This window comes from Bufo bufo, chromosome 8 (genome assembly GCF_905171765.1).
Source record: "Bufo bufo chromosome 8, aBufBuf1.1, whole genome shotgun sequence".
Lineage (NCBI taxonomy): Eukaryota > Metazoa > Chordata > Amphibia > Anura > Bufonidae > Bufo > Bufo bufo.
The window spans coordinates 115218763-115245144 of record NC_053396.1 but is presented as its reverse complement, the minus strand read 5'-3'; the positions used below and the strand labels follow the sequence as shown (position 1 = coordinate 115245144).

General features: G+C 42.5%; 1 protein-coding gene across 2 annotated transcripts in view; it reads right to left on the bottom strand.

The window, feature by feature from the left end:
• Positions 1-26382, bottom strand: part of GRIA3 (glutamate ionotropic receptor AMPA type subunit 3) — a 382312-nt gene that overhangs the window by 355813 nt on the left and 117 nt on the right. For both annotated transcript variants that reach the window (XM_040405082.1, XM_040405083.1), the window contains exon 2: positions 25499-25657. In XM_040405082.1, coding sequence (XP_040261016.1) covers positions 25499-25657 — 159 coding nt within the window. The remainder of the gene's footprint in view (positions 1-25498; positions 25658-26382) is intronic.

Genomic DNA, 26382 nt, shown 5'->3' with positions numbered 1-26382 from the left:
AAGAGTGTTACCATGAAATGAGATTCACGCATCCGCTGTAGCATGCTGGCGACGCTGTTCACCTCACTCGACCTATTTGTTTGTCTTTTGGCTCAGCTGTGATGTAAGTACTAATCTATACATGGATTTTGTCACATATGAAGGTTTTTGGTAATGAGGTTACTGTGGATATCACTGGTGGAATTGTCTAAGGGGAGGGATTACCCCTTGTCCCTTGGGACAGCCCCCCAACCAATCCTGTTTGAATAGGGTATATACAGGGAGTGCAGAATTATTAGGCAAGTTGTATTTTTGAGGATTAATTTTATTATTGAACAACAACCATGTTCTCAATGAACCCAAAAAACTCATTAATATCAAAGCTGAATATTTTTGGAAGTAGTTTTTAGTTTGTTTTTAGTTTTAGCTTTTTTTAGGGGGATATCTGTGTGTGCAGGTGACTATTACTGTGCATAATTATTAGGCAACTTAACAAAAAACAAATATATACCCATTTCAATTATTTATTTTTACCAGTGAAACCAATATAACATCTCAACATTCACAAATATACATTTCTGACATTCAAAAACAAAACAAAATCAGTGACCAATATAGCCACCTTTCTTTGCAAGGACACTCAAAAGCCTGCCATCCATGGATTCTGTCAGTGTTTTGATCTGTTCACCATCAACATTGCGTGCAGCAGCAACCACAGCCTCCCAGACACTGTTCAGAGAGGTGTACTGTTTTCCCTCCTTGTAAATCTCACATTTGATGATGGACCACAGGTTCTCAATGGGGTTCAGATCAGGTGAACAAGGAGGCCATGTCATTAGATTTTCTTCTTTTATACCCTTTCTTGCCAGCCACGCTGTGGAGTACTTGGACGCGTGTGATGGAGCATTGTCCTGCATGAAAATCATGTTTTTCTTGAAGGATGCAGACTTCTTCCTGTACCACTGCTTGAAGAAGGTGTCTTCCAGAAACTAGCAGTAGTTTCAAACTCATCTTTGATGATACCAGCCCAAACCAGTACTCCACCTCCACCTTGCTGGCGTCTGAGTCGGACTGTAGCTCTCTGCCCTTTACCAATCCAGCCACGGGCCCATCCATCTGGCCCATCAAGACTCACTCTCATTTCATCAGTCCATAAAACCTTAGAAAAATCAGTCTAGAGATATTTCTTGGCCCAGTCTTGACGTTTCAGCTTGTGTGTCTTGTTCAGTGGTGGTCGTCTTTCAGCCTTTCTTACCTTGGCCATGTCTCTGAGTATTGCACACCTTGTGCTTTTGGGCACTCCAGTGATGTTGCAGCTCTGAAATATGGCCAAACTGGTGGCAAGTGGCATCTTGGCAGCTGCACGCTTGACTTTTCTCAGTTCATGGGCAGTTATTTTGCGCCTTGGTTTTTCCACACGCTTCTTGCGACCCTGTTGACTATTTTGAATGAAACGCTTGATTGTTCGATGATCACGCTTCAGAAGCTTTGCAATTTTAAGAGTGCTGCATCCCTCTGCAAGATATCTCACTATTTTTGACTTTTCTGAGCCTGTCAAGTCCTTCTTTTGACCCATTTTGCCAAAGGAAAGGAAGTTGCCTAATAATTATGCACACCTAATATAGGGTGTTGATGTCATTAGACCACACCCCTTCTCATTACAGAGATGCACATCACCTAATATGCTTAATTGGTAGTAGGCTTTCGAGCCTATACAGCTTGGAGTAAGACAACATGCATAAAGAGGATGATGTGGTCAAAATACTCATTTGCCTAATAATTCTGCACGCAGTGTATATATATGTATTAGTGTTCACTTGTAACATTATCTGTAGCTTGAAAAAGACCTTGGTGTCGAAATGTTGCTATCTTTTTTGGTGTTAATAAACACAAGATGGATTCAAGACTGGGAGTGCTGCGGTTTTTCATATCTTCTCCAGTCTAGGAAGAAGCCATGGCACTCATGGAGCTCCACGACCTCTTCAAACAGCTGATCGTGAGGATAGGTCACCAATTTTAAACACTCAGAAGACCCCTTTAATATTATTTTATACTAAGAAAAAATATAAGCCTTTTGAAGTCATCCACTGTTCCTGCTGTCACCAGCTCCTGAGGTGACTATTCCAGAGATTTACATCTCTTATGGTAAAGAAGCCTTATCACCTCTCAGACATATTCAGTATTCATTTATTATAGGTGGAATTGCTGTTTCCCATTTTTTAGGATCCAGGCAGGCCCTAAAGCATTACCTGAAGATTTGGATGTCATATGGCACTGGTATTACATAAATGGCTATCCATCTGCCTCCTATGAAAAATTAGCTGTTTGGTGGGCTTGTCAACCATGACTATGGGGGTAGATTTATAATAGGGGCAATTTTTTAAGTCATATCTGCTGGAGTCTGTGTTGTAATCTGCTGCATCTTATGATTGCATGTCATGATCATAGTTGCAGCTGAAATGGTTGTAATCGTAATTGGATCCGGAGAATGGAGGTAATGGCCAGTTTTACTGCATAGGGAACACCAGAAAATTTAAACCCATAAAAGTATGGTGGAATTGTTTTCTTCCCATTTCCTCCCCTTTTGAAAAATTGTTATGCACTACATACATATAACTCATAACTTTTTTTATTAATTTAATGACATAGCAATCTATTTTATATTATAATGTACTATCATATATTAGTATGACCATTCATTATGCTATGTACCTATGTAGTTTCTAAGGAGCCTAGTTACCTGTTTATATTGGTGTCAATGAAGTTCATATTATAATAGCAAAGCTGAACCCTCCTTTGTTCAAAGTGTACTAATATTTAACAGTCGTGTTTCCGGTACAACAGATCCGTACGGCGCTGTAGGTTCACATCAGCAGAACTGTGAGGAATCCATGTGTTACATCTGAGATATGAACAGGAAACTACACATACAATATGCCTGTCTGAGACCTCAGTGTGAAATTGTGGTTATAATTGATACTAACGCAGGTCACTGAATAACCACAAGAGCTGTGCCTATGTGAGCTGTCAGACTGGCATATTGTACTCATATTTAGCTGCCAGTTTTCCAGATGTAACAGATCCTTACAGTGCTGTAAATTTGGATCAGCAAAACTGTGGGGATTTAGTATGGGTATAGTATGCCACTTTGACTGAGGTCTTGTGTGGCTGTGCCTGATATCTGCACAGGGATATCAATTACAATGTGTTGGCAAAAAAAGAGAACAGTTCATAGCCTGAAGAATTTGAGAAGTTGGGTCCTTTCTAAAGAATTGTAAAATAATAAATTTGCTCACCCATTCGCTGCTCAGACATTCAGGGCCACCTAATGCAATGTTCCGAGAAGATGGGAATAGTCCAGCACTTCTAAAATTCTACATATTATTAAATAATGGAAAAATTCTAATTCAAAATCTGACATGTTTCGGACGACACTATACCCTTAATCATATCAAGATTAAGGGCACTTTGTTGCCCGAAACCTGTCCGTTTTTGGAGTTGAAATTCTCCATGATTCAATATAGTATATGATTTTAGAAGTGCTGCACTATTCCAGTCTCGTTTTTAAAGAACCTTTTACATTATTTAGTTTACAAGAACCCTGCTTGTTATCAGTGAATAGTAACATTCATAATCTGAAAACCTGTTCTGATCAAGTGATACTGAGGAAGATGCATGGCTGGTTAGTGATGCTGTCCCCTCAGGATGTACTCTGTCTACACGCCTAAAAGGGGTTTTCGGGGTTCAGAAAAGTATGTCCTATCCTCAGGATAGGTCACCAATATCCCATTGGTGAAGGTCTGACTCTTTGCCCCCCTTCCCCACTGACTAGCTGTTTAAAGGACCATGGTGTTTATGTGAGCACCTATATTGTTTACATGAGGTTGTCTCTCTGTAATCAGTCTACTTAGTAGCAGCAATGTAGAGTATTGTAGCTTCACACTTAGCACTTGAATGGGACCCACATTGATTTGATATTGATACCCTGATGGCCTATCCTTTTAATAGAGATATGAACATCACAGATGGAGCGCCTCAGCTAGGTCAGATGAAGAGCCAAGAGTGTTTCTATCTCTAGCTTTCCATTCCCTTGAGTGGTTGCTATGTAATACTACATTTACGACATGCAGCAGCCATTGCCCCTGAAATCCAGGGGGACTGTCGATGCCGGATAAGCACTACAAATGTATCAGAGTTTTCTTTTTAAATAAACCTCTAGGAGAACCACATAATCTGGAAATATTTTGGACTTCTAAATGTAAATTACAAACTTCTGAATCACTGACAGACAAGTAGATGCTAAGGATACTGGAAAGTTATGAAATATTATCTACATAAAATTAGAAAGCCATTTTATATGCATTCCAATTCCTTGGTCTGGTCCATTTCCAGTCCATTTTGAAGTGCAATAATTAGCAGGTGTATGTGTGTATATATATATATATTTACTAGCAGAAGGACCCGGCTTCGCACGGGTATATTTCATCTATTTAATTTAATGTGTGTCGTTAAAATATATTAACAGTATCCACCATAACAGTGACATCTACAGTACCTTGCCTCTTTAACAGTGACCTCCACAGCGGTCTGCCCCCTTAACAGTAACATCCACAGTGCCCTCCCATTTAACAGTGACCTCCACAGTGGCCATCTCGTTATTAGTGACCTCCACAGTACCCTATCTCGTTAATAGTGATTTCCACAATAACCCTCCCCCCATAACAGTGACCTCCACAGAGCTCCGTTCCCTTAAAATGTGACCTACACAACATCCCGCCCCCTTAACAGTGATCTCCATAGTAAACCATCCCCTTAACTGTGACCTCCACTGTTCTCTGCCCCCTTAACAGAGACCTCCACAGCGCCCGCCCCTTTAACAGTGACCTCCACAGCATCTCACCCCCTTAACAGTGATGTCCATAGCAGCCCGCCCTTTTATTAGTGACCTCCACAGCATCCCGCCCCCTTAACAGTGACACCCACAGCAGCCCACCTTTTTAACAGTGACCTCTACAGCGGCCGCCTCTTAGTGAACTCCACAGTACCCCATCTCCTTAACAGTGATTTCCACAACACCCCGTCCCCTTAACAGTGGCCTCTACAGCAGCTGATCCTAGGGTGGCCATGGGTCCTGTTTTAGGCCAGACTCCCTGTCCTCAGACTGTGCTGTCTGAGCATGAGCTGCAGGGAGAAAGTCACCCTGCCTCCCACCCCTGCAGCTGAAGTTGATTTTTACCTTCATTTTTTCAATCCCCGTCGGCTGCGGAGTGGGAGGGGCGTGGTCTAACCAGGCCAGGGACGTGGATTATTGGGACCTGGGGGTGGGGTTTTTAAGTCCTTATTTTCCAGGGGTGTGGATTAGTGGTACCTAGGGGTGGGATTTTTAAGTCCTTCTTTTGAGGGTGGCCTGAATGGTCACCCTACCTGCCCCTGAATTGTTACCTCCACTGCACTCTGCTCCCTTAACAGTATCATCCACAGCGCCATGCCCCTTTAAATCTGACTTACAGCAGTGAAGAAAAATGGCTGGGCTGTTATGGAAACCTGGTGTAAAACTGTGTGTATGTGGTGACTAGGGGCCAGCAAGCTTATATTGGCTGATAAGGGTCATGTGACCAGGCTTCTATTGGCTAATGAATTTTTGGGGAATATCTCAGGAATGGTACGTCTTAGAGAGCTGAGACCCGGTCTAAAACCTTCCCGGACACCTGATGTACCTGTGTGCCAAATTTTGTGATTGTAAAGTGCGGATTCCTTTAGTGGACATACATACATACACACATATACTCAGCTTTATATATACTGTATATATATATATATATATATATATATATATATATATACAGTACAGACCAAAAGTTTGGACACACCTTCTCATTCAAAGAGTTTTCTTTATTTTCATGACTATGAAGGCATCAAAACTATGAATTAACACATGTGGAATTATATACATAACAAACAAGTGTGAAACAACTGAAAATATGTCATATTCTAGGTTCTTCAAAGTAGCCACCTTTTGCTTTGATTACTGCTTTGCAGTATTTTGGCATTCTCTTGATGAGCTTCAAGAGGTAGTCCCCTGAAATGGTCTTCCAACAGTCTTGAAGGTGTTCCCAGAGATGCTTAGCACTTGTTGGCCCTTTTGCCTTCACTCTGCGGTCCAGCTCACCCCAAACCATCTCGATTGGGTTCAGGTCCGGTGACTGTGGAGGCCAGGTCATCTGGCGCAGCACCCCATCACTCTCCTTCATGGTCAAATAGCCCTTACTTTCAAAGTTTTCCCAATTTTTCGGCTGACTGACTGACCTTCATTTCTTAAAGTAATGATGGCCACTCGTTTTTCTTTACTTAGCTGCTTTTTTCTTGCCATAATACAAATTCTAACAGTCTATTCAGTAGGACTATCAGCTGTGTATCCATCTGACTTCTCCTCAAAGCAACTGATGGTCCCAACCCCATTTATAAGGCAAGAAATCCCACTTATTAAACCTGACAGGGCACACATGTGAAGTGAAAACCATTTCAGGGGACTACCTCTTGAAGCTCATCAAGAGAATGCCAAGAGTGTGCAAAGCAGTAATCAAAGCAAAAGGTGGCTACTTTGAAGAACCTAGAATATGACATATTTTCAGTTGTTTCACACTTGTTTGTTATGTATATAATTCCACATGTGTTAATTCATAGTTTTGATGCCTTCAGTGTGAATCTACAATTTTCATAGTCATGAAAATAAAGAAAACTCTTTGAATGAGAAGGTGTGTCCAAACTTTTGGTCTGTACTGTATATAGATCCAGAAAATGGACAGCACTCCAGTAAGATGAAAGCAAAAAATACCTTTATTCACCCATGCGGTGCAACGTTTCGGCTCCAAAAATGAGCCTTTCTCAAGCTTGAGAAAGGCTTATTTTTGGAGCCGGAACGTTGCACCACATGGGTGAATAAAAGGTATTTTTTGCTTTCATCTTACTGGAGTGCTGTCCATTTTCTGGATCCATTGGTTGGGGTAAGAAGTCCATTCCCCTGGAATGTGCACCCTATTTTTTTCATTTAGGCCAGTGCCGCCATTTTTCTTGAATATATATATATATATATATATATATATATATATAAGTTTTAATACTGACATATTATTTCTGGCTTCAGAACTATAATACGAGTGGATTTCTGAATACCATATAACAATTGAAGATGTTGCATGGATTAGTCTACGGAAAATATTAAAGGGGGTTTCTGGAAATTCAAAATTGATGTCCAGGATAGGTCATCAATATCTGATTGGTGGGGGTCTGACTGTTGGTACGGCTACCAATAAGCTGTTTGAAGAAGCTGTGGCACTCTGGTGAATGCTGCCACCTTCTCACTGCTTACCAAGCACAATGTCCTAATGGCCATGCTTGGTATAGCAGGCCAGGCCCATTCACTTGAATGGTACTGAGCTGCGCCTAGGCCATGTGACAGATGAAGGTGACATTATTGGCCTAGGAAGAGGCCTCAGCGCTCACTAATGAGCCGTGGCCTCTTGAAACAGCTGACTGGCAGAGGTGTCAGGATTTGGACCCCCTGACGATTGCTCATCAATAGTGTACTGTTGACAAACCCCTTTAAAAATAACACATTGCTTTTCTGTAGTGGTGTATGAGGTGTATTTTATGGATCAATGGCTTTTTTTTTAAATGCTCTAGCATTTTCCTCTTATTTTCTCTTGTTTTTGTCTCATAGATATCCATTGTTTTTTATCCTGCTTGAAAAAACGTAAGTGCTAGTATGCGTCGCATTTCTTAACGGGATTTCTTTTTTCCTTTATAAAATGGATTTTTACCATAGTGTTGTAAAAACAATGTGACATCAAGGGGGATACATACTGTCCTATAGAAAATGTAAGGCATGCAGAAATAATAAAGAAATAAATGCCATTAAAAGCGCCAGATGCTCAAACACACTTTTTATACCAAAATGCCTCAAAACACAACACAAATTCTGCACAGTTCATTTTTGGATGCATTTTTTGAACAAAAAAAAATATTACCACAGCATAAACGCAGTGCGTGCTGTATGCACCCTAAAAAAGCCTGCATTGTTCATTAACAACACCCACCTGGAGATCGTAAGGACTTCTAAACCAAGGCAATGGAAAAGTAACTCAGTGAAAAATGCCGTCTCACCTAAAGACTGATCAGACTCCTGCGGGAGTTGTTATTCACTTCTGCAAATTTAGTAATGAAATTGGAGATGAAATTGGATATGTTCCTCGAGGAAAGTCTAATGTGAACTATTAGGTATGGTTTCTTTGGTTATGGATTTCTTCGGAGAAGTAAATAATTCATGAACAGGGTGCGAGTGTAGGGATATAGAAATATTTCATGTCCTGCATAATGGTCTAAACACCCTGTTTCATTCTCTCTGCCCACTGGCGGTGCTCATTTCGTTCCTGGGCGCCAACATGATAAACATTACAGGAAGGTAGGTTAGTTCAATGTGGAAGCAAATGAGCGTGCTCCGGTTAAATACATGGCTCAGCAGTTTAATCTACTAATTACCAATGCTTTAAATTTAGTTTTCTAATTAACATCTGAAGAAAAGCTAAGCAAGTTGGCTGCCATGCATAATACATATTTCTTTATATATTGAATGTTATCAGCACAGTAATGCCTTTTTAGATACATGGAACCAAGGCTGAAAACACAATTTCCCTGCTCCGTATTAAATCTCATTGTAGCCTTTGGCACAGCGTCTTTATGGCAGAGAAGTAAATGCATGCTGGATACTAGTGAATATAGCGTATATTTAAAATGACTTGTCTGTAGGATCTGGATTGAAATTTTACAGCCTGAGTGGTAAAGTGATTACATAGAATGTACCTCTACTTCAAGCAAGGCGAACTGCTAGGTGTAAAGGGAGAATTGCATGTCAAGTACTCTTCATGATGACCTTGCAGCCATGAATTATTAAATATTTCCAGTGTGAGGACATCTGCATTTTACATACAGCAAGGGTTGCTGTTCCGCTACAGTATAACTGACAATGTCAAACCTGTGGTCGAATTGGAACAGACGTAAAATATCAAAAATCAACCTGATGGTGTCTAGTGTGCAGTGTTTTCTACAAACCATGGTTTATTTTTTTTATTTTAATGTTCATAATGTAATATATGTCTTGCTTTTTTTTTTCTATTTTCACTTTTGTAAAGACTTTTACAGATCAAGTAGGCTTTATGATGAGGAATTATGGCTATCTTTATATACAGTACGATATACAATATGATAAGAATAACAGATCTGCAAACAGCATTTACATTATCGTTTCCAAACAGTAAGATTTTTCTACACTAAACAGATTTTTTTCAACTAGAAATAGAGGGTCAATATTCCTACCGTTGAGATAGGTACATAAATGAACCCTTCTCAGTGTAAGCTCTGTCAGATTTTTCAATTCAAATTAAATTGTACCATAAAGTCTACATCAGGCCTATTAGCCTGAAAGGGGATGTCCACTTTAGACAATCTCTACTTGTTAAGAGAGTCTCTTGACAATAAGAAGATCGCAGTGCTAGCTTTGGGGAAACATGGCAGTAAGTGTTCAATTTCCTTGCAGTACTACCACAGGGGAAATTAAGCATTGCACAGCGCACATTCAATTGATGGATACGTTTGTGTGATACAGGACAGGAGAGGCCCTCCAAAGTGAGAGACGTACTTTGTAATCGCTCTCCACTTGACTATACATGCCAAATGAGACAGACAGGCTTAATACCGTAAAGCCAATATTCCAAATCCAATGAATAACCCTTGGTTCTGCAAGGGTTAAAACCCAAGCTTGGCTGTGGGATAGGGGGAAGGGTCTCACTACACACTGCGCTGCTCTACAATAGATGGCAATGATGAGATCCTGCCTATGATATGCCATCATGGATGAACAGCCTGACAGGAACGCTCACCAATATGTAGTATATGCAAGTGCCAGAGTGTAGTGTGTAATGAGGCCCTGCCCTTTCAACTCCCCTCGGCAGCTCTGCAAGTGGAGGGAACCAGTCTTGCTCACACTCTAGACAAGGGTGCTGGTGGCCATTTTGAATCATTCCTGGTGAAACCCTTTAAGGGTGTCTGTACAGGATGAAGCCTACCCAAGAGAACACACAGTTTAAGCTTGGCAATTAGATGAAATCCGAAAGCAGTTAGGGTACTGCCAAATGGTGGTCAGCTAACATGTAGCAATACGGGCCACATTGGGGCTTAATTAAACTAATGAGGACTGCACTGTCCAGTTGGTCTGCATTGTTAAAGGACACATGGTATCGTGGGTGCTGTGCGGCCATTAACAATGCAGACTGACTATACAGTGCAGTCCTCATAAGATTAATCGGGCCAGCTGTAGCCTAAACAACCATGCAGTACTTGACCGCAACACAGCCACATCGCAACCACAGCCATGTGGTTATACCCTAACTGGGGATGGGCTGCACCTTTTAAGGGCACCCTAATTAAATAATTTAGGATGTAGATATTGATTAGCGTTGAGCGAAGTTTTGAAATCTTTGATTTGGCTGCTTTGCCGAATTTCACAAATAATTACTTTGTCACAAAGCACATTTCTTTGTAAATAGCGGCCGCAATGACGGGGAATGGCAATTGTGCCGCCCCCCTGTCATTGAACCCCTCAGATGCCGTGTTCATCGCTGAATGCGGCATCTGATGTAAAAATGGATGCCTTTCAGGGGTTAAAAAAATAAATAAATAATACTCACCTAATCCATTTCAGAGCGACGAGGCTGCTGCAGCAATCTTGATTGAAGATCCCGCAAAATGACATCATCACACTGTCTGGTGCGGTGACATCACGTCATACGTCACAGCGCATGACATTTTGCATGGGATCTTCAATCAAGATGGACGCAGCGGCCTCTTTGGGCTCAATTGGATGATGTAATCCATATTTTTTTACGCTATTTCAAGGAAAATTGATTCATTACCACGAAGCGTGAGCAAATTCAGCTCTGCATCAAATAGAATTTTCCCTGAAATTCGGATCACAGTCAACTTCGGATACTTCAACCCAAATATTAATGTAAAATGAAGTTGGATTCACACAATGACCGTCATTGCAAAAACTGTTCTGCTAAAATGTAGGTTACAGCAGATAGTCGGGAAGGAAGCATTTCTTCTCAGCAATCTGCCACTGGCTGGTGGAAGAGACCCCTGCATTTACATACAGCAATTTCCTCCAGAGTATGGGAAGGAACTATCGCTAATGCCATTACTCTTCTCCATACAGACTCATTGTTTCCCGGTAGCAGATCGTGTTTACATAGCACGGTCTGCTGTCGCGAAACAAGGATTTTTGTATTTACACAAACAATCTATTGGGTAATCGGCAGTACATTTACACTGCCAGATCATAACTAATGAGTGTTGCTATGAACACTCTTTAGCAATGATCTATGTGATTCTCAGTCCACGTAAAGGGCCCTTTAGTCATCACAACCAATAAGATTAGATCTTTATGACTACACTTTTTTTTTCTAGAAGGCAAGTGGTTTTCTGTGTAAGAATTAGTATATAAATAAAGAATAGTTCATGATATTTAAATAGTATTGGACCGGCACTCAAACATATGGGTTCACGCAAAGAACCAATAAAGTAAAATAGTACAATTTATTAAAACATAAAAAACATAAAAGCATACATACACGTAATAGTGGGATGGATGAGATAATGGATGGACTATCTCATGTATCAAGTCCATAAGATGCAGGTAAATGGAGAAAATGGATAATGTCCCGTACTTATGCAAATAATACCTATTAGGCAAAATCGATAGCAAACAGTCTCATAGTATGATGAGTATGATACTCACTATTTACTGCACAACTCTGTGGCGTCCCACATGTAAGAGCGCTTACCTCAGTGTCGATTCAATCCAATGCGACGGCAGAGTGTACAGTAGTTGCTTACTGACGTCATAAAATCGGATCTCCGTAAGATTGCTTCAATTATCGCGAGATGAGCTGTTACTTTTTTTTTCGTATAATACAGACTCTTCAATCACGGCTAAAAATCGCAGTGAAGCTTCGATCTTGTGATCATACTGTAGATTGCTATCAGTAGCCAGCTGTTAATAAAGTCGACCACCAGTCGGTTTGCTTTCGTTCGTTTCAGAAAGAAATTTCCTTGGTATCTTTCAATGTTGAAATTTCTTTCTGAAACGAACAAAAGCAAACCGACTGGTGGTCGACTTTATTAACGGCTGGCTACTGATAGCAATCTACAGTATGATCACAAGATCGAAGCTTCACTGCGATTTTTAGCCGCGATTGAAGAGTCTGTATTATACGAAAAAAAAAGTAACAGCTCATCTCGCGATAATTGAAGCAATCTTACGGAGATCCAATTTTATGACGTCAGTAAGCAACTACACTCTGCCGTTCGCATTGGATTGAATCGACACCGAGGTAAGCGCTCTTACATGTGGGACGCCACAGAGTTGCGCAGTAAATAGTGAGTATCATACTCATCATACTATGAGACTGTTTGCTATCGATTTTGCCTAATAGGTAATATTCGCATAAGTACGGGACATTATCCATTTTCTCCAATTACCTGCATCTTATGGACTTGATACATGAGATAGTCCATCCATTATCTCATCCATCCCACTATTACGTGTATGTATGCTTTTATGTTTTTTATGTTTTAATAGCTTGCACTATTTTACTTTATTGGTTCTTTACGTGAACCCATATGTTTGAGTGCTGGTCCAATACTATTTAAATTTACTGTTTTTGAAGGGGTGATTCATTTTGGACATTGACACCTATCCGTGTATATAGAGAGTGAGCCGTCCCATTACAATTCAGTTCATGATATTGTCCTGTCTTAATTATTTAGGCTCACACTCTAGGAAAGGGTACTGGTGGCCATTTTGAATCATTCCTGGTGAACCCCTTTAATTGTGTCTGTACAGGATGAAGCCTACCCACGAGGACCACATGTGGACCAATTGTTGGGATGCACCTGTACTTGCCATAGTTTAAATGCAGCTACAGGTGTAGCTGGGCAATTAGATGTAATTTGCAAGCAGTTAGGGTACACCTAAATGGCAGCCAGTTAACGTGATGCCCCTTTCTCCTAATTAGAGCAAATCTTGGTCTCAAGCAGACATTATATAGCATTTTGCAGAAACTTTGAGGCAACATTCTTGCTAAAAGTATAGGGGCAGCTAGAAGCAGTGGTTTAAAGCAGGAGAAGAAAAAAGTTGTTTACGGAGAGTGACTGCTACCATTCTTAAAGGGGGTGTCTGAGTTATAACAATCGAGGCTAATGCTCATAAAGAGTTAAAAAGTAAAATCAGTGTGGTGAATCAGACATGCAAATTCTAGAAATGCACAGGCTGTTGTGACCACCCAGTAATTGTAGGTGGTTCCTACACCAGCGACAACAAGAGAAAACATAAACTGTCTAGATAAAAAATGACAATTGCACAATTTCTACAAAGATTAAAGGGATTTTCCACGTGTTTTATACTAGGTCATCAGTATCTGATCGATTGGGGTCCAACTTCAGTACCCCCAAGCTGCTTGAAGAGGCCTCAGCGCTTCAGTGAGCACCGTCTCCTCCTTGCACCTCACCCTAGGCCAATGACATGACGCTCATATGTCACGTGGCCTAGGCACAGCTCAGTCCCATTCAAGTGAATAGGGCTGAACTCCAATACCAAAGAGAGGGTCAGTCAGCACATCCCAATGCGCAGGTGCACGCTGCCATATATATATTTTTTTATTTGAACTCGAACACCAAGCACAGATGCTATAAAACTCCATCACAGAAATCTGTACACATCTGGGAGGAGGACAACCCGGGGACTGATGGCAAGAAAACAATTTATACATTGAAAGTGTCATTGAAAGGTTTATAAATACTTGTATAACCTCTGAAAGGATCTAGGGAGTCTACCAATCAAGACTGGTCCTAAGGGTCCATTCACACGCCCGTGTGTGTTTTGCGGATCCACGGATGCGTGGATCCGCAAAACACGGACATCGGAGATGTGCATTCTGCATTTTGCGGACCGCACATCGCCGGCACTTAATAGAAAATGCCTATACTTGTCCGCAATTGCGGACAAGAATAGGACATGTTCTATTTTTTTTCGGGATCGGAATTGCGGACCCACATCGTGCTGCCCCATAGAAATGAATGGGTCCGCAATTCCGTTCCGCAAAATGCAGAACGAAATTGCGGACGTGTGAATGGACCCTTAATCTGGTATGTTGTGCGTAAGAAATCTGAGACAGTACTGACTGAACGCTATCTACTGGCTGCGAGATTACTGGCGTCATATACAATAACTGTCCTCAGACAGATACAGGTACTACAGCTGCAGTGATCTCCTCTCATTTCTCCTATACATTACATCAATGGCTGATTCTACTATATTTTATATACATAGAGATATCTTATTTTAGCACATTCTGTCTATACTTACACTGCGTGCAGAATTATTAGGCAAATGAGTATTTTGACCACATCATCCTCTTTATGCATGTTGTCTTACTCCAAGCTGTATATGCTCGAAAGCCTTCTACCAATTAAGCATATTAGGTGATGTGCATCTCTGTAATGAGAAGGGGTGTGGTCTAATGACATCAACACCCTATATTAGGTGTGCATAATTATTAGGCAACTTCCTTTCCTTTGGCAAAATGGGTCAAAAGAAGGACTTGACAGGCTCAGAAAAGTCAAAAATAGTGAGATATCTTGCAGAGGGATGCAGCACTCTTAAAATTGCAAAGCTTCTGAAGCGTGATCATCGAACAATCAAGTGTTTCATTCAAAATAGTCAACAGGGTCGCAAGAAGCGTGTGGAAAAACCAAGGCGCTAAATAACTGCCCATGAACTGAGAAAAGTCAAGCGTGCAGCTGCCAAGATGCCACTTGCCACCAGTTTGGCCATATTTCAGAGCTGCAACATCATTGAAGTGCCCAAAAGCACAAGGTGTGCAATACTCAGAGATACTGTATGGCCAAGGTAAGAAAGGCTGAAAGACGACCACCACTGAACAAGACACACAAGCTGAAACGTCAAGACTGGGCCAAGAAATATCTCAAGACTGATTTTTCTAAGGTTTTATGGACTGATGAAATGAGAGTGAGTCTTGATGGGCCAGATGGATGGGCCCATGGCTGGATTGGTAAAGGGCAGAGAGCTCCAGTCCGACTCAGACGCCAGCAAGGTGGAGGTGGAGTACTGGTTTGGGCTGGTATCATCAAAGATGAGCTTGTGGGGCCTTTTCGGGTTGAGGATGGAGTCAAGCTCAACTCCCAGTCCTACTGCCAGTTTCTGGAAGACACCTTCTTCAAGCAGTGGTACAGGAAGAAGTCTGCATCCTTCAAGAAAAACATGATTTTCATGCAGGACAATGCTCCATCACATGCGTCCAAGTACTCCACAGCGTGGCTGGCAAGAAAGGGTATAAAAGAAGAAAATCTAATGACATGGCCTCCTTGTTCACCTGATCTGAACCCCATTGAGAACCTGTGGTCCATCATCAAATGTGAGATTTACAAGGAGGGAAAACAGTACACCTCTCTGAACAGTGTCTGGGAGGCTGTGGTTGCTGCTGCACGCAATGTTGATGGTGAACAGATCAAAACACTGACAGAATCCATGGATGGCAGGCTTTTGAGTGTCCTTGCAAAGAAAGGTGGCTATATTGGTCACTGATTTGTTTTTGTTTTGTTTTTGAATGTCAGAAATGTATATTTGTGAATGTTGAGATGTTATATTGGTTTCACTGGTAAAAATAAATAATTGAAATGGGTATATATTTGTTTTTTGTTAAGTTGCCTAATAATTATGCACAGTAATAGTCACCTGCACACACAGATATCCCCCTAAAATAGCTAAAACTAAAAACAAACTAAAAACTACTTCCAAAAATATTCAGCTTTGATATTAATGAGTTTTTTGGGTTCATTGAGAACATGGTTGTTTTTCAATAATAAAATTAATCCTCAAAAATACAACTTGCCTAATAATTCTGCACTCCCTGTATATGCGATTCAATCTCCAAAGGTATGTTTTTGATACTTAAAGTATAGACAAAAATCATTGGCCCTGGAAATAGTTTTGATTTTAAGTTTTTATGAACATGGGCAGACTGACCATTCGGGCACTCGGGCATGGGTCGAGGGCCCGCGGCCACTAGGGGGACCGCGACAGGGCCTGGCTGGAGGAGGGGGCCCGCTGTGCTTACATGTAATGGGAGCACTCTGACGGGGCCCGGCATGAAGTACAGTGAAAATGCCGGGCCCCGTCAGAGCGCTGTTCAAGCATGGTGTCAGCCCGGCACATCATGCTATGCACACACCTCACCGACCTGATGTCCTCCTCTCTCAGGTGCACTGGTCATCCTGTAAGTGCTGGGACTTGTAGTCCTGCTGCACTGCCCAGATCGCTTGCCTGACACCCGCCGCTCTAAAATACACAGTGGCAGCAGGTCACAGGAGGCTATTCACACACTGGCCGGGAAACCATACTGGAAGCCGGAAGGGGTTAAGGGTGGGTCACGTGATCGGATGAGAAGAGGCAGGGCTTACTGCTGGAAAGATGGCTGCAGCCGGTGTGGTGGCGGGGACCACGGGGAGCAGTACATGTCAGAGAGGGGGGAAATAATAGAGAGCAGTACATGTGAGAGAGAGGGGGGGATTGATAGAGAGCAGTACATGTGAGGGGGGGGATTGATAGAGAGCAGTACATGTGAGAGAGAGGGGGGGAAATGATAGTCATATGCGCACTTCGGGCAGGGGGCCCCATAAACAGGTCAGAAAGCCCCACATAAAACACCAGTCAAAATGAGAGCCCCTATAAAAGGAGTGGCCTCCATATCTAGAGGCGGCAAATATGAGAGGTGACCCTAAGAGGTACGTCATTACCATATATTATATATGTGAGGGGTGACCCCGAGAGATACGCCATTACTGTATATTATATATGTTTTTTTCCTCCCCATAAAGCTGCAGACTGGAGGCAAAAGGGGGCCACAACTAGAGTGAGGGGGCATAAAAGTGGGCATCTAATGTGCCATAACTACTTTGAGGGGGCACCTAATATGGCATAACTACTGTGAGGGGCACATATGTGAGCATAACTACTCTGAGGGGCACATATGTGGGCATAACTACTGTGAGGGGCACATATATGGGCATAACTACTGTGAGGGGCACATATATGGGCATAACTACTGTGAGGGGCACATAATTGGGCATAATTACTGCGAGGGGGCACACAATTGGGCATAATTACTGTGAAGGGGCACAAAATCTGGCATAACTACTGTGAGGGGGGAAATAATCTGACATAACTACTGTGAGGGGCACATATGTGGGAATAACTGCTGTGAGGGCGCACATAATTGGGCATAATTACTGTCAGGGGGCACATAACTGGGCATAACTACTGTGAGGGGGGGAACATATCTGGTTATAACTACTGTTAGGGGGGAACATATCTGGGTATAACAGCTGTGAGGTGGGCTTAATTACTGTGAAGGGCCACAATGTGGGCATTAGTACTGTGCTGTAGCACTTGCCAGTCCAATGCAGTGGAAATGCCCTAGATTACCCGGCTATACATTGGCATGGCTCAGTCTTACAGGCCAGCACAGCGCCCCCTGCTGGTGATTTCACAGGGGCAGTCACCATCCCTCCCTTATGTGATTATTCTTTTTTTCTCTATCACTACAGGGACCTTGTTCTGGATCCAGTGGACATCAGGTCGACGCCAGCGACACCCTGGATGAGGTAGGACCAGATTTTATTAGTTAGGACTGGGTGAGTGTAGCCATGCATTGGGCTTAGTGTAAAAAAAAATTGCCACCTCTTTGTATAAATTCGGGGGGCGGGTGACCCCAATCCAAAGTTTGCACTGGGGCCCATAACACTCTAGTTACACCACTAGGCTCCTGGTACCTTTTATTGGTTGCTAGCTTTGCCTCTCTGATCGGTGATGCTGCCACTCTCTGAGCTCTGTTCTCTTCCGCACAGGCCTGCCACAGTAACGTCGTCAAGATCGCCGCCGCTCGTTGGCAGCAGTGGCCATCTTTAACCCTGGAAGTGCCAATAACAGGCCAGGCTCTTTTTACAGGCTGCTGCCACTCTAATAATCACCGCTCTGTGTTCATCCGCACATGAATGTCACTAAGATGGCCGCCGCGCGAGGGCAGCGGAGGTCATCTTTAAAGCTGGAAGTTCCCACAGTCCGGGCCCGGGAACAATTTTTTTTACAAGTCTGCTGATGGGCCTTTCTGCTGTGCTGCAATGTGGTATGTCTGCCACACATAGTCACATTTTGAAAACAAAAATCATCTTGACTGGCAGCCATCTTTAATCTGTAATCGCGCATGCGCATAGGATCATACTGTCCCTGCGATGCCAGATCTCTGGGTAGGGATGAGGAGCTAACAGAGCCTGCGCACTGAGGAGAGACAGAAAGGAGGGGAAAGAATCTGCGGAAGCAAGCTGAGGACGGCACAGCAGGCGACTGATTAGCTTCTTTTATAAGTTGCTTTATTATAAATGTAGTTTAATGTCTGTTTTTATTATATTCTGGCTTTTGCTTAAAGAGACAGTAAAAAATGTATATTTTGTTGTCATGTATGATGCTTTTTGATAATAAATAAATGTAGTGGTGCTATAATGTATATTATATTGTATACTTGGTGTTGGTATACCGTATATTATACTGTATACGTGGTAAGTGAAGAGAAATTCTGCACCAAGTGTAGGTGAGGTGGGTGGCGCGATATGTGGGTGCGGCTGTGTGTGGGTGTGGCTTGAGGGTGGGCGGGGACACAGGGGCCTCATCATCTCCTATTGCCCGGGAGCCCCATGAGTTGTCATTCCGCCCCTGGTTAGGAAAACAACATATTTCAAGTGAAATGGGTTTAAAGCAGGGATGCACAACCTTTTCTGGTTGGGGGCCTCATTGTCAGACTGAAAGAATCCCAAGGGCCTAAAATAAAAGTTAAAGGGGTATTACCAACTGATATACTGTATTTATGGTGTATTGTACATACAGTATATACTATAAATGTCTGATTACACCTCCAGGATTCCCTTCTAATGGGAGAATATATGTAAAAATGCATGGTGAGCGGCCACAAGACATAGACATACATGTCGGTCACCAGATGGTTGGGGGCCGCACAGAATGATATTGAGGGCCGCAGGTTGTGTAGCCCTGGTTTAAAGGGTTGGCTCCAGTAGCATGGAGGACTAGAAGAGCTGCATTGGAGTTCTGGGCAACTTAAGAGGTAATGCTTACTTTGCTCTGTTAAACCATGAAATCCAAAATGTATAAAAAGCATCCTCCAAAATTTCATAGAATGCACCAACAAAATGTGTGATAGATAATATAGTCAATCTCGTCTTGCTGCTTCCTGTGATTGTGGTGGAGTGTTTGAGGTATCTCGATCCTCAGTTATTGGTGGAGACAGCATATGGGTGAGGTCTGGTTTCTATCCCTAATGTACCGTGTCAGGGGGACCATGCTCACCCTAAAGTGTTTAGCTACAAAACCACAGTAACTGACCCAACAAGGTTGACTCTGGCTGGAAGATGACCCTAGTCAATGCAGCCTCATAGTGGCCCTGATCCATTATCCCAACATTTCACGTTTTGCTATATTCACTCATGGATAGAACTGAAGGGCTCTGCTGCAAGCACTTGAGCAATATAAGCCAGCTCAAGTGCAAGTTAGGGTCAGTATGGCCCCAAGCAACGAATCTACATAGCTATTCATCAGCGCTCTATTCCAGTGCAGAGGATTTCATCGGTGGATCACAAGTATTATGTTTCATCCGTTGTCATGTGCTCCACTGCAGCCATTCTCTGGACTCAGTGGCTGTGTGCTGCTTGGGGACTACTGAGGGCAGTGTCTTTTTTTTTTTTTTCTTTATTCTAAACAGTTTCAAGACAATAATTCAATTTGCTTTGGGGGTCATAAAACCCCTTTAACTCTTCTCAGGTGGTTTTCTCTGTTGCTTTGAATCATTGGGGGCCTAAGGTTGAATCCCACCTACTATGAATAAAATCTGCATGGAGTTGGTATGTTCTCTGTGCTTATACTGGTTTCCTCCAGTTTCCTCCCTCACTTTAAAACACATACAGATAATAATAGATCAATAGCTTTCCATGAAATGAGCTCTAGGGTGTCTATATGTGGAAAAATCTGGAATTTAAATAGTAAGACCAAATGGTGACAGATTATCAGAGTCAAGAGTATCCCATACAGTGCTATGGAGTATGTGGGTGTTATATAAGCAACAACAAATAAAAGATAGAGTGCCGTGTTGGAGACTTTTTATGCAGTATTTCCGTTTTACGGTATTAGAGTCGCAGCCTCTTTCCTTATCCAGGTACCATACTCAAGATACTGTACAATATACTTGCCATTTTGTGCATATATTTCCGGTTATTATATAACACAAATTTATTTCACAGTCCCGAGATTGGCACCACTCTGTTTCCCAATGAGGCTCACAATCTACATTCCCCATCTTAAAGGGGTTGTCCAGGTTCAGAGCTGAACCCAGACATATCCCTTCTTCCCCTACTCAGCCTCCCTGACATGAGCATCGGAGAATTTCATGCTCTGATGCTTTCCATTGCCCTGCGCTGTATCGTATCTAGCATCTAGTGATGTTCTCCATGGGGAAAGCTAGACAGATGCTTCCTCCTAGCAGTGAGACCGATGACATCACTGGCACTAATGGGTGGGCTTTATCACTACTCTAGCCTATAAATTGGCTAGTGTAGCGCTAAAGCCCGCCCATCCGAGATGGTGACGTCACCGGGTCACTGCTAGGCGGAAGCCTCCGCCTAGCAGTGTAATAATATAAACAAAAAAAACCTTGCGTGAAATGCTCCGATGCTCAAGTCAGGGGGGGGGGGGGCAGAGGGGTTAAAATGGGGATATGTCCGGGTTCAGCTCTGAACCCAGACAAACCCTTTAAACACACAAATACACAATAGGGCAAATATCATAGGGAGGCAACAGACCTGTCAGTGGAGGAAACTGGAGTACCTGGTGGAACCCCATGAAGATGTTGACCCTGTGGTGAAGACTATTAATTCATCAACAGGAAAATGCAAGCTCCTCTAATGGTTTCCTATGTACACTTGCTCTGATTGCTTATAACTAATTTTGAAACTGTCATGACCTGCAAATATAGACAAAGTTCTACGAGATCCCTGCCTAAACCTGCCCTGCAGGCTACACACCATGTGGCAACTCTTTTTGGATGAAAGGAGTCGTTCTTGTACGTACATTTTCCATCCACTTGCTAATCTGCCCTTATCCTCAACATTAATGAACAGAATAGGATTTGTACTAATGCTTTGTTAGCAATATTCCAAAGCAAATAACCCTAAGGTTACATTTGTTTTTTCTCAGCTCTTTCCCCTTATCGTGACTTGCAAACAGAGCGTAATTCAAGAACATAGCTGACTGTAAAGGTAATACATACAACAGCAATTTTTGCAATGACAGTGCAGAGAGGGGATATGAGATCTGTGTGCTAATGAGCTGACACTGCAGAGGCTGAGCGGATGTAGTGGAATGCACTACAACAGCAGAGCCCACAAACACCGCTGGCTTCCTTCAATACATTTTCATCTATGGAACCTTCACATAATCCCCATTCATCCTTGCAGTGAGATGTTAGCTGCAGTGGAACACCCTCCCTATTACTGCTGCCATAACTCAGTTCAACCATTTTTAGATTTGCCTCATGCATCTACTGCCTCTTGACTGTCTGTAAATGACATTGGTGTAAGGTATTGACACAATCATGTGTCTTAATAGAAGAGAAGCTCAATGAGTGCGAGGAGCATTCGAGGCTATTGAGAGAGGAACAAAGGACGTGTGCATGCGTCTATGTACGTGTGCATATGGATCTGCGTCTGTGTCTATGCACGGCTGTTTGTGAATATATATATGGATGGATGGATGTAGCAGTACGGTGGCTCAGTGGTTAGCACAGGTGCCAGACGGTGCTGGGGTCCTAGGCTCAAACATCTGCATGGTTTGTATGTTCTCCCCGTGTTTGCCTGGTTTTCCTCCCACACACCAAAGTCTTACTGAGAGGAAACCTAGACTGTGAGCTCCACCGGAGACAGAAAGTGATGGGAATGTCTGTAAAACGCTGTCAGTGCTATATAAGTGAGTAAACCGAACCGAATAACAATAGCAGATCTAAAAAGACACAAAAACCATTGAAAAAAATCTATTCTTTTCTTGCCATTGTTTACTCAAATCTTTAAGAGTCAAGATGGGGATCAGTGCCTCAGTATTTGTATATATGTGCGTGTGGCTGTATGTATGTGTCTATGTGTTTGTATATACCTGTATATTTATTTGTGCCTTTGTGTAGGTATACTTTTGGATATTGGTCTATTTGTACATGTGTGTGTGCTTTTTAATATGTGTTTTTTTGCATATCTGTCTATGTGTATGTGCACATGGCTGGCGGTGGGCGGTCAGGAGGTGGTGGCCATGGCGTTTTTGTTATAGATCATTAAATTAACAACTGTTTATTGCTAATGCGGGAAAACCTGCAAATCCACGTGGCCACTAGCAGTAAGCAATCACTTGACAATCAATTTTTAAGACTGGTTTATTACCTATTAATTTAAAATGTATTACATCTGTAGGCTCTCACGGGCAGGTCCTCTTTCCTTCTGTACCCACCTGTTACTAGTTTCATGTTTATCATATTTGCATTTTTATATTATGTATGTGTAACCCCCCCCCCCCCCCTCTTGTTGTACAGCGACGTGGAATTAATGGGGCCTTCAAATAAATAATATTAGAAAAGCGCTGGGCCTTTCATGGACACGCTGATTTCACCTACATCTTGGTCACGTCTCCACCGCCTGACGGCCGCCACCTGTGTCCTTATTGTTCTCACAAATACCAGGTGCTCTCACAATGGGAAAAGTGCGACTAAGAACACGTTCAGATCCTGAGCGTCTCTATGGAACACAAGACTTTGGCCTTTAAGGGCCAACACTTTGCGGTGCCTTCTGAAGCACTCCAGTCTATTGCATTCATCTTAATGGAAGATGGATTTACTGACATCTACTAAAGCGTTAATTCCGCTACGTTATAATGCGATCGGAGGGTTAGACCACTGTGGAATTCAAGGACAAAGCGTTACAGCAGCTGCATTATGTACATATGGGGATAAGAGGGTTATTTATCAAGAAACAGAGAGCGTCTCCAGAACTAAAATGACATAAATTGTGTCAGCTCTGCTTTCTGTGGCACTGCTGCAGGACGTTCTTGGCACTCTCATCACTTTGGAAGCAGGAGCCCTCTAAATCTTGAGAAGAGTGTTTTCCTCTAACAGGCAGAAAGTGAACAAACGACATCATTCTAGCAGCCCTGTCCATCACGTCTGGGCAAATGACCTCGCTAGAGCTGAATGAAGCCTCCTTTTTCCTTTTTTTTTTTTTAACCCAAAAACAGCAAAATAGGACAAATTAATTTATTCTGACAAAATTTACTGAGTACAATTTAAAGTGATGACTTGGCACTTCACCTTTGCTGAGTTCATAGACTCTTTCATGTTCGGTGGCTCAGCGCTGGGTAAGTATTTCATTCTTTGGAATCAGGAGGTAAAAGCTTTCTGACGTGTGAAAAATGATTGGTTTTCATTTGATTTGACGCCCTGTACGTTTTTTTATTATTACGACCACCTATGGTCCGACTTGACTGATTCCTTACTTGGGTTTCAGATTTTGTGCTCAGATGGCAATTAAGATTGAGCGTCTACATTCTGCACTTTACATAACCAGAAACACATAGATATTAATATAATTCCAAACACCCACCAGCTCTTTTCATTTAGCTAATTACCCTAAGAGGTGTTAGATGGCAGTGGATTCCTTCTGCAATTGCCATAAGGAAATATCGCTGATTGAAATCAATTACCGAAAACTACGTGTAAGGGCTTCGTGCATTTACGTTTAATCCATTCATTGATATTTGAGAAATGGTGCTACAAAGCCAACCTCTTGAAGGGATTACTTTGATTAAGGATTAAGGAACTAAAGTGTTTGATGGAAATGACATTCATTCAGCAACAGGAGCAATAGACTGTAAAATGTGCAGGCGTTCAGTAGCAGGTGAACTTTGAAAACTTTCAATACCAGGTTGGTAAAGCATCATGACCAAAAAAGCCAAAGGTGAATATTTGTTTTCGAATTGGAGACATCAGTAAGTACATTGCCACTAAAAATGTCCATGTCAAAGAACTGACTAGCAATTGATAAGAAATGCCCATGATGCACCCTTAAGTAATCCTAATCCTAACATTTTGTATAGTGCTTTTCTCCTGTCGCGCTCACTAAGGGGCGCGCTCAAGGGGCCACCCTGCGGTGTTAGGAAGTCTTGCCCAAGGACTTCCTACTGAATCGGTCATGATCCTACCTAGCCAGGATTCGTGCCCCGGTCTCCCATGTCAAAGGCAGTACACTATCCAGTAGCACTGATATTAGTAGATACTATGCTATACACAGCGCCTTGGAAATCAGCCTCTTGGTCAACTGGGTTTTCAGAGCCAGAAGGCCCCATTACTGCAGTTTAGAGTACCCAGTGCTGGACTTTAGAGCAGGAACGAGAAGGAATCACAGCCTGCCAACGTCTAGCTTTTGATGTTGGCTCTGGCACTGCAGCACAGTCAGGTCCTGGCTATGCTGTGTCTGGGTAAAATGTTAACATATATACATCTTACAAGAAGATATCAACCCTAATATAAATTTGCTCCTGGGGGACTAGGTTCAGCAACACTACACACATTTATTTGCCCAGTATACTTATTATTTCATGTGGCCCACAGAAGCGAAACGAGCACTGCAGAGAAGAGCTCATTAAATACTATGCCATAAAACTCTGATGTCTTCTCCAGAATGAGAGCATCCGCCAGCAGCCCATCCTATAGTAGGCTTACAGCCAATGAAATATTTTCATGGTATGACAGGGCATACAGATCCCAATGATTGTTAATTCATGTCCAGGCTTAGAAAGTGCTGCATTAGAGGCTCACATCACCAGCCATGCCACAGTACTATCACAGAAGAAGAAGAAGAAGAAGGAGAGGGATAGAGACAGGAGGATACAAAAACCACCCATGAAAGAAAAGCAAATGAGACACAGACAGAAAGAGAGGGCATGTAGACAGATAAAGAGACACCACGCTAGAGTGATTTTCTATACTTTACACTGCATTTTACTTTTTGCTCTTTAACGCGTAAAATATGGAAATGCATAATTACTGTATAAGTCTCACATTTACAAGAGTAGCCTCAACCAATGACTAGGTTGAACTCTGCCTGGATGGATCTGTTAGACTCCATACCTATCCGTCTTAGTAAGCAAACCCTTAAGGAGGCACTGCGTTCCTTGCTAGGTCTACTCAATAGTCAAGCGTTGGAGCCATTCTCAACATTCTCAGATACTTACAAGCGTTGGTCACAGAAAAGCTGTTGGATGAGTCTAAGTGGTCTACATTGTGAAAGAGCTGGAAGGGCCTCTCTGTGTTATTTTGGTTGGTGTTGTGCAGCTGAACGGCGAATAAAAACGCGCTGTGTTCCTGAATGGTGTTTTTCATGAAAAGTCCACCTACAGAAAGGGGGGGGGGAAATACAGTAATATTAATCTATGATCGGTGATGGCAGGCGACACATAGAGCACTTATGTGGGATGGACACAACACTTTACTACACGACAAGTCTGCTTAGTATACGTTTCTGCTGATTTTAACTTTTCACGGCACCATGGGGCATTTCCCTTTAAGGCATGATTCGGCTCCTCGGCTGGAGTGTTTCTGCCTTTCTTTTAATACAATTTGCTGACTCCAGTTCTTCTACAGCTCCCATCAAGAACAAGAGGAGCGAACCTATTCAGCAGTGTACAAGATCTGACTAAAAGGAAGGCTGTGTGTTCCTTTACATACTGCCCATTATGCTCTCACCCCCCGCACAAAGAGCTGGCTCTGAATGGACCCTTTGTGGGTTTAGGGGGTTAACATGGCTCTACATAACTTTTCCTGCAGTGTGCTGGATCCATAGGCAGCTCATCTCTGCCAGCTCTTTGCTACTTTACTAAAAAGCTGCAGTGGCCGGTCTATAGCCTGGGTCTCCCCCTGTCTCTGCATTCTGGCTGATCCTCAGGGAGGAGAACAATCAGGGGTAGATGCTGGATCCTACAGTACAGGCTGGTGTCATACATGCCATAAGGACAGGAGGATGCATGAAGTTGGCCAGTGCTCTGACATGGTCCTGGTATGCATGCAAGCTACTGAGAGATCCAATGTCTACCCAGGGTCTGCCTGCAGTACTGGCTGC